Here is a 13,196-nt window from a genome sequence, read left to right on the forward strand (position 1 = left end):
CGTTACATTTTAGTGCGATTGTGAGGCTTCTTTAAAAGAATTAATTGGAACGAGATAGATAAATTTGTACTCGATGTATGCGTTGTATCTTATAATATACATTAACTCTCATAAGAATTAATATATTGTTACGAGGGTTTTAAAATTTTTTGTAGTAATCAAGTCCATATACAAGTATTTCCACTCATCATCGTATAGGTTTAAGCATGTTATAACAATTCATATTGATAATTATCGTATATAAGTTAATAGAAAAGCAATTGGTATAGTGTATCATATAGAATATAAAATTATTAAACAAGTAGGCATTTTTTTACTTTTTTTGTAGTAAAGATCGATAAAAGTAAACTCAATCTTTTTTTTGATGATTTGTTTTGGTAAAAATACTCAATGCTATTTCAATGAAAATTTAATAAATATTATATGTGTATACATAAATAATAATCCGTTAAAAAATAAATACAAAATGAAACTCTTCAGTTACTTTTACTGAATTTAATAAATAAAAATATATAAATCTTATATTATATAGCAACTTTTATTAAATACATATCACCTTTCGTAACCATTCAAGAATATAAATAGTGTTACCCTAATTACACAAATGATCTGAAATATTTGATTTAGCCTTAAAATTTATCAGGTCTTATCATTTGTAACATTAGTGTTCATAATGACTACGTTAATAGTAATGATGACAGTTGAAATGTTAACAGTCATAGCTTCCTCTAACTAAGAGTTTAATTTAAGCGGCGGTAGATGGGACCCGTTTCCTTGGTTCGATTTGAACCCTGAAGCCATCATTTCTCTTAAGGATGATGTCAGCTTGTAATACGTACTGGTCCTCGGTAACATCAGATACCATTTTGTAGTTACGGAGGATGGTAGACAGGAGGATCTTTAACTTCAGAAGAGCGTATTTACGACCTATAAGTATAAAATTCACATGTTAGTGTAAACCGTACGATAAAAGTTTATCATTGGTCCATTTATTATATGGTACTCTCTCGACTTGCATACAATTAAAAGATAAGACTATTTTAGTAACAATTGCCCAAGTGTTTGCGTTATTCCAAGTTCTGAAATAGCTTGTTTTTATTTATTATTGGCTTCTTATTTATCATGTTAACGAAACATTATTTACTACTTTGATTTTGAATATACAAAACTTCTAAATTATCTAATTAGGTCCAGCATTCTGCTCTGTATTTAAAATAGGCATTGATTGAGGCGATTATAATGAGAAATACTAAATCAAGTTCATATAAATTGATAACTAATATTAAAAATAACAATGAAGTAAATTGTAACTGAAGTAACTAAATAATAACAGTTAAAAACGAAGATGCGTACCAACACAACTCCTGGGGCCAGCACTGAATGGAATGTAGCTATAGTAGTGTCTGTTCTGTGTGTTCTCTGGCAAGAAGTTGTCAGGGTCAAACACATTGGGGTTCTTGTAGTATTTCGGATTGCGGTGGATCTGGAAGGTGCCAACCACTACCGTAGATCCAGCGGGAAGCACGTAGTTGTTTGTGGCTGAAATTGTACGAAAACATATTGTTTTATAGAGCGTCAGTAGCTTTCAATTACATTTGAGGAGCGTTGTAACAAAAATAATTCAATGTGTTGAGTAATATAATATAAGAAAATTGATGTATCGGTTATTAACGAAACTCATTGACTGTAATTTATATTTAAAATTAAATCCACTTTACACTAATATATCGTAGAGATATAAGTTTTTCGTTTCGAGCAATTCGAAATCTATCGAATATCGGATCGAAAGAGGCAACAATGAAAAATGCAAGAGAATAATTTCTTGTTCAGGACCGGATAGGTGTTTCGAGCCGACTTATCAGTTTTCGACTAAGTTATCATATTATATTCAAGAACAAATGTCCAATTGGAATAAAATATATACATACATGATGACAAATATGATACATCGATTTTTTATTGACGCTCCTTATTTAATATGCATTGATTTAAAAGTATAATGTTATGTACTATTGTCGCTTTCATATCACAACGTGAAGGTTTACTAACTAGAAAAAATCACCGACAAAACACATAAATTAATTAGTTTAGATTATGTATACACGTGTAAATACATTTTAGTAAGTCATTTGCATTATAAAAATGTATCTCTCATTACCTATTACGATGATTAACCTTCATGTCCTTACTTATACTTCCTCTAATAACCGCGAAATTATTACTGAATCGTTTTGGCATATATTCGCCCACATATTAACATATTATAGACGAACAATCTTTTATTATTTTTAACTAGCACTGACTTAAAACAAAATAATAAAAATGTATAATACCCTTTATACAATATATACTCACAAATCTTAACGTCGCGGTTCAATTTTCTGGCTATGATTGGCACTGGTGGGTACATTCTGAGCGATTCGAAGATGACCCTTTCCATGTATTTCATTTGGAGCGTGTCTTCGAAAGTGCAGGGGCGGTCAGAGTCTCCGAAGATGGAGTAAAGCTCATCGTAGACCCTGGCTTGGATGTCTTGGTGAATTCCGAGCAGGCAGAGGAAGAAACTGGAGCCAGCTGCTGTTGTATCGTGACCCTAAGATAAGGATAAGATAAGAATAAAGTATTTATGCATGTGGTAATAGAATATTTTTTTTCTAAGTGATGGCTAGGGGATTGAATCAATTTTAATATTAAATCTATTTATAAGTATATTAGAGAGTAAATAAATGCAACATTTCTTTCCCAATGTCATAGCAATTAATATCTTATAATATCTAAAAATCCAGTGTCATGATGTATGTTCCAATGAACTCTTCACCAACTCAACCGATTTTGATGAAATTTGGCATTTTATGTGTAATTTGGTCCAACTTAAGATATAGGATAGTTTTTATTTCGATTAATTATCCCAATAATTTATAATCTTGATACTTTTAATTATTACTCAGCCACTGCAACGCGTGGCCGGGTATGCTAGTAAATATTTAGAATACAAAAGTTGAGAAATTTTGAAAGAATAGAAAAAATTTGATCACGAGGCAGGATTCGAACCTGCGTTTCTTGCCTAACCTCTCGGCCTGCAACCTGCCTAGCAACTCGGCCACCCGTGATCCTGATCCTGATTGCTAGGCAGGTTGCAGGCCGAGAGGTTAGGCAAGAAACGCAGGTTCGAAGCCTGCCTCGTGATCAAATTTTTTCTATTCTTTCAAAATTTCTCATTTATAAAGCATTTCAATGCTATAAAACTAAAAATTAAAAATACAAAAGTTGTGAACACTATTGTAATTACCTCAAACATAATAGTATCAACCTCTTCCTTGATTTCATGATCAGTGATTTTGTTTGTGCCGTTTTGAGCGGACTCAATCATAAGGTCCAAGAAAGCAAGGCGCTTCTTCTCACCTAAAATGTATAAAACATTTAGAATAAATTATTACTAAAGTTGCGGTTATTAGAAGTCATAACAAGCTGTTGTTATACGGAATACGGTTAAATTGCACTTGAATTGATCTATTGTTCCTTGAAACGACATATCAAGATGACACAAGCTATCGATTACCTACTTAGTAACATTATCCAATCGAGCTCAACTTACCGACGTCGTTTTCATCGTTGAAGTCAAGGTCATCGCGGTAGCCCTTGAAGACTGTGTCAGCCAGAGTCTTAACATTGGCAAGACCTGTCTCGTTTTCTGACGACATTTTCTCCTCTACGATGCCAGGTGTAATACCTTTAGACTTGTTCTGGATGTATCGCTCTTTCTTGTTTTTAATTACCTAAAGATAACGAAGAATTTAGACATTTAATCCATTTTTTATAGATCTTATATGTATTAACCTCAGGTCCGTTTCCTTTTCCTCACCCTTTTCTAGTTAATGACTTTGTTCCCGTTTTCAACCCTTTCCCTATTCCTTATTGCTTGAATACGGGTAATGCAATTGCAAAGTTCTTACCTCTGCTAATGCTCATATATCGGTAATCGTTTACCATCAGGCGAACCATATAAAAATATACAAAATGCTTCGTCAAATTTCGGTGTAAAAATGTCAAATCAACATTATTTACCATTCATTATGTCAAGCTATAAAAAAAATATGATTGTTTCATTGTATTATTTAATTTTTTAACCTTGTTTGTGAGACCGTGGATGATGCCTAACAGTTGCTTTTGCTTTTCGAAGAAAGAGGTAAGCTTGAAGATTGAGTCGAAGCGAAGCCAGAATTTGTAGTGCCTTTGGTGGATGATATCGCACATCCTGTAAAATTTGTATTATTATAATCGAGATCTGCATATTTTTGAATTTTTTGTTGAAGATTTGAGGTAAGTAATATATGAATCAATCAATATAATAGATCAGGTGTACGTACTTCATCACAGCCATAGCGTAGTCAAAGCCGGATTGGTCTTGAGTTTCCTTGGTAATGCCCATAGCGGTTTCTGAAATAATGATGTAAATAATTTTTTTAATGTGTAGTGGAAAACATTTGTTTTAGATGGGTATCTAAATTCTGTAGCCAGTGCTATTATTAACTTTCAAATATTACTTAATTTGTCTAGAATGGATGTTTAAAAGTATAATATTCAATTTATAAAAATGAAAATGTTTTCTGTTAGCTTCATAGAACTATTCAATTCCATTAAAAAGTTGATTATATTTTGAGATAAATTGTATATGTTTTTCATCGAAAGCTGGTGTGTACCATCCTCCACCACTGTGTGGTTGTGTAGTGTCTGTGAATAAAGGGTGTTGTGATGTCGCGCTTAAGGCGTATCACGAAAAGTCTATCCGTCTCTCTTGCGCGTAGGCATGTTATGAATAGGATAGTTCTTATTCAACTTTTGCTACTGATAGCGAATACTGTGTGAATAGTGATTATTTTGCATTCGATGCGCGATCGTAAAGCGTCAGCGAATAGACGTGTTATTATTTACGTACAATGTATTTGTAAGTTACATTAATTTTAATATAATAATGTAAAACGTAATAAATATTTTACTGCAATACAGATTTTTTACTATTTATTCATGAATACCCTACCTAACTATAAATCAGTACATCAGATTAAAATAAAACGCATTTTTTTAAACATCTACATATATTGAATTATATTAGCGTGAGTACCTAGTGTGACAGTTTCAGCTTTAGGTAATACGTATATAGAATTATATAAATTAACTGTGGTATTCTAAGTTTAAACTATTCTATATTATTCTTAATTTAAAACAGCACAGTGAATTGTTATGAGGTTGCAAATTAATGAATGCGTTTTCAACAAAAAGTTAAATATTGAAATAGGTTTTTATACATGACGCACTTTCCAAAGTAATTATTGCTTAATCATGACAACAGTTAGGTCATATGCATATGCATATGCAAAACTAGCTGTTTTTAATGGACATGATTTGTATTGTGTTGTAGTTATGTACCTACATGTGATATATTTTCACGTCTGAAAAATAGCTTTTTGAACAGATTTCAAAAACGAAGGAGGCTCATTTTGAATGTACTTTTTTGTTTTGTAACTAGATAACTTCTTGGTTTTTCAACCGTTTCATGTGATTCTGTTTGTATTTGATAGGAAATTCTTGTCATAAGGTTCCAGCCAGCACTTAATCAGAATTGCCGTAATAAAAGGTTCCACTTTAATTAAAATATACAGAATACACCTTTAGCTGTATTTATTTATACTTTGATATTAATTCTGTAAACGTAGAATTTTGTAAAAAAAAGGTTTTGTATTCAATTTGTCAAAAATAAAAATAACACTGATTTGATTAAGGTTACAGGTTGTGCTATTTTAGATTGGTGATTGATACACAGCAATATTCTTTTGTTCGGGTTACGTCATGTTGTGAACTTTAAACAAAAACATTAATAATAATGACAATGTATATTGCATTGTGTTGTATGTAGAATATTTATGTTTTTTTTTTAATTGCTTGTTGATAATTTATTCCTATGATATTACATACGTCCGATAATATGTATTACTTAAGTACACGTGCGTAAGAACTTACCCAAAAGAATGTCAACGGTAACACCGCTCATGTAGTCATGGACATCAAAAACTTTTCCCATTTCGGTCTTCATCTTGCTGACAACACTCCTGCTGTTCTGATTGAAGGTGTCCACGAAGGACTTCAGGACGTTGATGTGGAAAGTGGGAGCAATCATCTTGCGGTGGGACCTCCATTTCTCGCCTAATTTTAAAAATCGGTATCTATATCACACTAATATAAAGTTAAAGTTTGTTTTCTTGAATGTTTGTCTGTCAATTATGCTGAAAGTAACGGATTTTGATGAATTTTGTTATACAGACAGGGTATGAGCTGACTTTTTATCCCAATTAAATGATCACTTGGGATAAAACAGAAATCTCGATAATTGGGCGGAGCCGAAATTAGTGTCTAGTAATTCAAACAGGAAATATATCAACTGCTGCTCGTTAGCTTCGTTAAAAGAATCGAAAGACTAAAGTTCTGGGGAATGACACTGCCAATACTGATAACTTTGGGTTTGAAGTCATTCATAATAGTCAAGAAATTAAAGGAAAATAAGGAAAAATAAAAACACAAAAGGTTCCGTGTGTAGTTGTGGTGACTACACACAACTACTTACAAAACTAGGGATTCAACATTGGATTAGGATATAAGAAATAAATAGATTTTCCAAATTTTCATACTTCTTTCAAAATATATAAATAAAATGGTATTAAAATAGAGCATCTTTCTAATCGCATCTGATTTACCTGAACTGATAAGAAGACCTTCACCAAGCCAGGGCTTGAAGAATCTGTACTCAGAGGCTTTGTCGATGTGCACTTGGCTGTTGAGGATTACTTCTACATCATCAGGGTCGCTCAAGAACACAATCAGTTTGGAGCCGAACCAACCACGGACGACTGTTCCGTAGATTTCGGCGTATTGCAGGGCGTATCTCACCAATTCTAAAGTGAATATTGAATAGCATTTATATTTGATGTTTATACAGTGCTGAATTAATTAAATAGCATGTATCACGACAATCTATGCATTTTTGTAGTACATTTCATTTCAGTAGGTTGCGTAGCGTCTGATTAACAGACGCCCATCTACAGTATGTTAAAATTATAATCGTATAAAATAACTGCCTCTAAAATTTCAAGGTAGATAACTTTGCGATCCGATCTAAGGTATCGCGTTTTTGACTCATGTTTGTATGTAGGCAACTGATTCCTTTAGAGTCGAATAACAACTTAAACAAAATACTATAATTTCATGAGTTTATCCTGATTAAAATCCCCAGATTCAATAATTTCCCTACGTATAGGTACTCTGTACAAAAGCGAGTAAGACAATTTAGTCGATTCTATAAGCGTCTTTCTAATTTTTTAAAACTTCTTTTGCTAGTAATATAACGTAAATAAACTTTATTTGTTTGGTAATTTGTATGGATGAGTACAAATGCTTGTTATTCAATTATGTCAAAGGTTTGCATCTTAGTTTATAGTCTGGAGACAAAGACTGAAAGACATTTTGCGTAAGGGCAGACGCAGTCTGCCAACCATTATTTTTAAGTTAAACAGGTATCTAACGTAAACCGTTTTTTTAGAAGTCGACTGATATTTGATTGTAATTTTAGGCATACAAATTATTTACATCTAATCTTACCTTCTGGTTTTTTACCGAGGGCTATCAGAGCATTTCCAAATACAGGAATGGCCATGGGCCCCGGCAGTTTGTTTCCTAGTTTGTGTAATCTTGACTGTTGTTGCCATCTGTATAGGAGCCATAATCCGGTGGCAAGAAGTACTAGAGGATAAAAAATTAAGCGCGTCGATAGCTGGTACGTCTGAACATCTTCGACGACCGTCATATTGCTGCAAATAAAACAATCAAACTTCTAAATGTCGTGAAATTATTAATAAATAAGAAAGATGATATGCATTCAGAAATTAATGTTTTTAATGATGAGTTTTTTTTTGGTTTGGTATTAGTTTATAGAGAAGTACTGGTTATATATTTGACTGTGACATTAACTTGTATATATATTATATACAAATAACCTGTCTCAGAAAGCAATGTCGAGAAATAAATAAATCTATCCATTGTTTTACCACAAAAAGATTTTATTTGTGTAACAAATAGGTCTACAATTTGCCTAATAAATAAAACCGAATTACACCACTCAGTATAAATGGTAACTCTATAATTTTCTTTATTTGATATTAAAAATGTTGTTATCTAAATCTCTTGTTTATTGTATAAAATGGACTAAAATGTAAAATATTTAATAAGAATAGTTGATACAGAATTTCTTGCCGGCTCTTTTCATTTTCAGAATGCAACAATTGTTTACAATTATTACGATTATTTTATACTATTTATTCCGACGATTCAAAAACGATTTAAAACGAATTCTAGTTAAATAAATAATTTTTGGATTAAAAATATTCATTTCACCGCTTTAAGAAACTGAGTAAGACATTATCCAAAAAATCTCTTATTTAATACTATAAAAAAAATAATATAAGAAATATAAACAAAAAAGAAATATAGTAAATTATTAGTGATCAAGTAATTTAAATAGAAATTAACTTTCATACTTATTTGTCATATGAATTTGAGCGACAATTTTACAGAGTATAAAATAATAATGAAATTATAAATTAAGATCCCAAATCCAGAAAGTCCCAACACAACGTAATTTTATATAAAAAATAAAAAAAAAAATGAATAAAAAATTAAATAAGTTTTATCAAAATATTAGATACAGACTGTAAATTACGTTACATCTTTCATAATAATAAATTATGAAGAAACAAAGAATATCACCTATTTAGACAAAACTATGAGTAGTATCAATATATTTCTTAAATTTTGAATATATGATTATTGTTTTATAGAATTAGATGAGTTTAATTAAATATATTTAAGCACGGTGTACCTGGCGGAGACGGTGTGATGGGAAAATATAATCCTCTTTGCTCCAGTTACAATTGGTGGTGAATTGCTATTTGGCTTTAAGATTTGCTAAACAACAGTTCTTATATAATGACGATGACAAACGAAATCACGAAAGTGTTAAGGCGAGGATACACGCGCATTGCAGACAATAACATCAATAATTTATTGCAGGCATAACTTTTATTTTTGCCATGTTGGTTATGAACTAGTACTTAATTTACCACATTCATCACATCAGCCTGGCTTATTGTACATTGGGAATGAAACGCTGGGTAATCTCGGAAAACTGTACCGTCAGAAAACTTCAGGAAATCCTTTCTTCAGTATTGTGTAGGTATTGTGCGAAAATATGCTGATTTGATCACTATATATTTAACTTTATTAATTTTTCTAAAGAAAATGGGTGTTTATCCCGACTGATTTGGTATATTATTTATTCGTTTAAATTTCGTTTTGAAATAGTTTCAAAATTTATAAAAAATATTTCAATATACGGGTTTCTTCGAATTAATGCTGATAAATATTTGAAAATACTATAGGTAAATTGGTTCAGTACGTTTACCGTGTTATTTATCTACGGGATTTATTGTTGTGTAACGATACATTTTATTATTCAGTATAGATTCACTAAATACATATGTTATATATGAGATCCAACGATCGCATTCTTAAATCTATTTTCTGCATTATCTGCATAGTTATTTAACATGAAATATTTAATAAATCGTAATTTTATTATCAAAACAATACGCTCGCTTGTATTCGCCTTAACTTTAGTAAATTAATAGTTATAATTCCTTGACATTTCACCTGAAATTTTTTCATTGTTTGCTAATGGATGGAATCACTTATGACCAATTAGAAGTCGCTGGTAAAATTTACGTGGAATTTGTAAACAGTAACAGAAATTACAATATTTCCTCCAATATTTCTTGTGGGTTAAATCATAATTTGAATGTAATAACATACTTGTATCATTTTAATAATTCATTATACATTCAAATTTATGAAAAGTAATATAATATAGAGCATTGACATAATATTGTTTATTTCATAATAGGGTGATGGAAAACTTCGGGTATGTCAAAGTTTACGTTTGATTGAAACAGAACTTTAAATTAAAGAATTCTTTATTTAATATCAACCAAAGAAGCGAGATAACTTTTAAACTCCGACGAAGGGCTTAAAAAGTTAATTATAGGACAAGGAAGCCTAAATGCAAATCGATCAGTGAAACAGATGTAAAATTATTTGTATGAAAGAATTTCAGTCACATTCATCAAAAGTTCAAAGCATTATTTATCATTATCATCAGTCTATTTCTTGGGCACTTGAGGCGAATGACTTGTGGTAGATGTTAATTGCTTTCGAACAAAGTGTAAGTTTTAATTTTTTTTTTATTGATCAAAACGTTGGCCAGACCTTAGGTACATAGCTGGTAGCGGTCACAATGAAAATAAATATAGCTTTTGAGTGAATATTTGTGGTTATGAAGTCGGTGTTTAAAAAAATATTTTGTATAAATAATAAGTTTCAAATAAACCATGTACAAAAAATCATGTTGTCAGTCCTTTTCATTGTTGAGTAGTCCTTAAGCGGATGTCAATCCTGGGTGCATCAGTCAATTAGAATAGTCTATTATAGTGTAATAAATTTACAAAATGTTGTGTCTGTAGGTTTGTGATTTTTCTCGATGGAAGGCAACCTCGGATATAGTAGCCATATCATAATGGAGTTTATAAAACACTAACTGCGCCCCGCGGTTTCACCCGCGTAAGTCCGTATCCCGTAGAAATATAGGCATAAAAAGTTGCCTATATGTTACTCCAGTTGTCCAGCTATCTACGTACCAAATTTCATAGCAATCGGTTAGGCAGTTTTTGCGTGAAAGAGCAACAAACACACACACATCATTACAAACTTTCGCATTTATAATATTAGTAGGATGCATTGTAAAATTAATTTATAAAATTTTGTGTCTTTGCTGTTTACCTCCTGACTCCATCATCAGATCAGATTAATGGGACTAGATTAATACCTTATTTATTGAAATAAAAAAATATCCAAATCAAAAAATTAGAAGTGGGTCTAAAGTAATTTCTTAGACTTTATTAGGTTAGTTCGTTAGTTTTTGCTTGATTTTCTTGATTCAATCATCAGATCCGGATTTTCTGGGAGAGGGGACCACCTTCAACGAACTAAAAAAAAATCATTCGATTCGCAAATAAAAATTTACTTTCTGAGACCAGCAACCATACCAGCACCGCCTATCGGTGCCACTACCCTGAAAAAGTAAAAACCACTAGAGGTCTATTTCTTACAAAGAAAAGTGTGCGTTAGTTGCAAAATAATTGTCAAATATGATTCAAAACGCTAGTAGAACGGCGGCTTTTAATAAAGCGCTTGAATAAGCCCGTTTGCTACGACATATACCCTAAGGCCTGAGGTGACAGATATGTTAGTGCATAAGTTTTATTGCATGAAATTGTTACTCAGCACCCTTACTATTAGTATTTGCGTTTTTTTTATAGACACCTAATAAATAATTCAGTGATGAAACAATCACGCATGAACGTCCAATTACGCATGGATTAAATTGCGCATTATTATACAAAAGGAGTGTATTGTTCGGTGGCAAATTACTATCCACCCTGTAATTATAAATTAATACTTTGATTTCTACTTATTTATTGCTTCTTAACAATACTTGTGCGGTATATTTGGTGAATAGAACCAAACGAAACAATGATACTATAACCATTCATTAAATTATTTTTTCTTTCATTATTTTCTGTTTTGTAGTTTATATGTTAAACAAGGTCCAATTTATAATAGATTAGTAGTTATTAAAAGTCATTCTGCAACCAAATTTAGTATTTTATTTGTAATTAAGTGTTGGCAGTAACTAATTATAATCTTGGGAATTAGAAAGATGAAGGTAAAATAAATCTAGAAAATAAGACCGAACGTGTAACTCTTTATTTGCTTAACCTGTGTATTTTTTGTTGGCAAATACCGTGTATAGATTATTTTGTCATCAATGAACCGCAGGAATTAAAAATATGTTTATTACAAGACGAACTTAATACTTATCAATTATTATAACGTACATTACGTACCGATTTGATATATCTCTCTTTTTCGAAAGTATTTAATACTTTATATCAATCAATAAAGTGTCTGTTTTTTTCTTTATTATTTTCAAGGATTATATTAAGTACAGTTTATAGTATTTTTAGTAGACGTTCGCTCTTTTTTGTTTTTTATCCTGACAACGCTTCATATTTAAACAAGATATTATTTTAGCGAGTTTCATAAAAATTATATAATTACCTATATAAATTTTGTGCTATCGAACAACCAATTCGTGAATAAACAAGTAGTGAAAAAAATTTTTGACAGTTCTTGAAAACACTGTTAGTATTAAAACTAAACTGAAATACAAAAAACATTGTAATATTAAGAGCAATTTGTCTTCAGTTAATATTTGCTATACTACGACCCAAGGCGCTGTAAATTAGAAAGATTATGTCAAACATAAATAATCAACATGTTTCTTGTTTGTAGCATTAAATATACATATTACACTAATAATATCAATGGACACTATATGAAAATACAAACTTATGTAGAATGTATTTAGCTACTTAACCAATTTGCGCAATAAACCAAACCCATTTAATTTGGAAATTCTTGATTGCACAATATGCTTCTAATATAATTATTCTTCTATAATCACTTTGGAGTAGACGAGAAAGAAAACGTCATTATTTAAAAACTTATATTGTAGCTCATATTTTAATAATATTACATACTCCTACATACATTTAAACTCTTGAAAAGATTAAAAAAAGATATGCATCTGTTACTTTGAAGTGCTGCAAAGTTTTTTAAAGAATCTTGCTTTAGTGTCTTACGATTTAGATCGGAAATCTTACAAGTTTCTTGGACCCTAAATACAAAGGTCAGTAACACCTGAGTCAATAGCCTTCAGGTCATATAACGTGGACTTTATGTTAGGATTTTAGGGTCTACCTGTGTGCCAATAAATGACACCACGCATTTAGTCACTACTTTCGGATGTATCTGGTATACAAGTAATATTAAAAAAGGCATGTTGAGTTCAATTACTATCCTGATCTAAAAGTGATGATAATCAGTTAATTCAAGTGCTGAAATCTTATAAATAGAACACTATTTATAACATCTTTTTAAGCAAAATGTGTGAGCATTAATAAGTCAACGACACA

General features: G+C 31.0%; 1 protein-coding gene across 1 annotated transcript; it reads right to left on the reverse strand.

Moving 5' to 3' along the window:
- Window positions 1–530: 530 nt before the first annotated feature.
- Window positions 531–8,989, reverse strand: LOC119833547 (cytochrome P450 4g15-like). The gene is made up of 11 exons (XM_038357598.1): window positions 8,927–8,989; window positions 7,651–7,859; window positions 6,750–6,947; window positions 6,019–6,201; window positions 4,368–4,437; window positions 4,129–4,255; window positions 3,596–3,776; window positions 3,290–3,402; window positions 2,356–2,593; window positions 1,354–1,539; window positions 531–927 (listed from the first exon to the last, which is right to left on the reverse strand). Exons 2-11 carry the CDS (start codon window positions 7,853–7,855, stop codon window positions 746–748), a joined length of 1,683 nt encoding a protein of 560 aa, XP_038213526.1. The 5' UTR covers window positions 7,856–7,859; window positions 8,927–8,989; the 3' UTR covers window positions 531–745.
- Between the last annotated feature and the right edge of the window lie 4,207 nt (window positions 8,990–13,196).

Source organism: Zerene cesonia, chromosome 17 (genome assembly GCF_012273895.1).
Source record: "Zerene cesonia ecotype Mississippi chromosome 17, Zerene_cesonia_1.1, whole genome shotgun sequence".
In the NCBI taxonomy this organism is placed as follows: Eukaryota; Metazoa; Arthropoda; class Insecta; order Lepidoptera; family Pieridae; genus Zerene; species Zerene cesonia.

Coding starts and splice junctions, on each gene's coding strand:
- LOC119833547 (XM_038357598.1), bottom strand. CDS start 7,855: ATGACGGTCGTCGAAGATGTTCAGACGTACCAGCTATCGACGCGCTTA. Junction 4,256..4,367: donor TACGCTATGGCTGTGATGAA/GTACGTACACCT, acceptor CAAATTTTACAG/GATGTGCGATATCATCCACC. Junction 3,777..4,128: donor TCCACGGTCTCACAAACAAG/GTTAAAAAATTA, acceptor CGTTATCTTTAG/GTAATTAAAAACAAGAAAGA.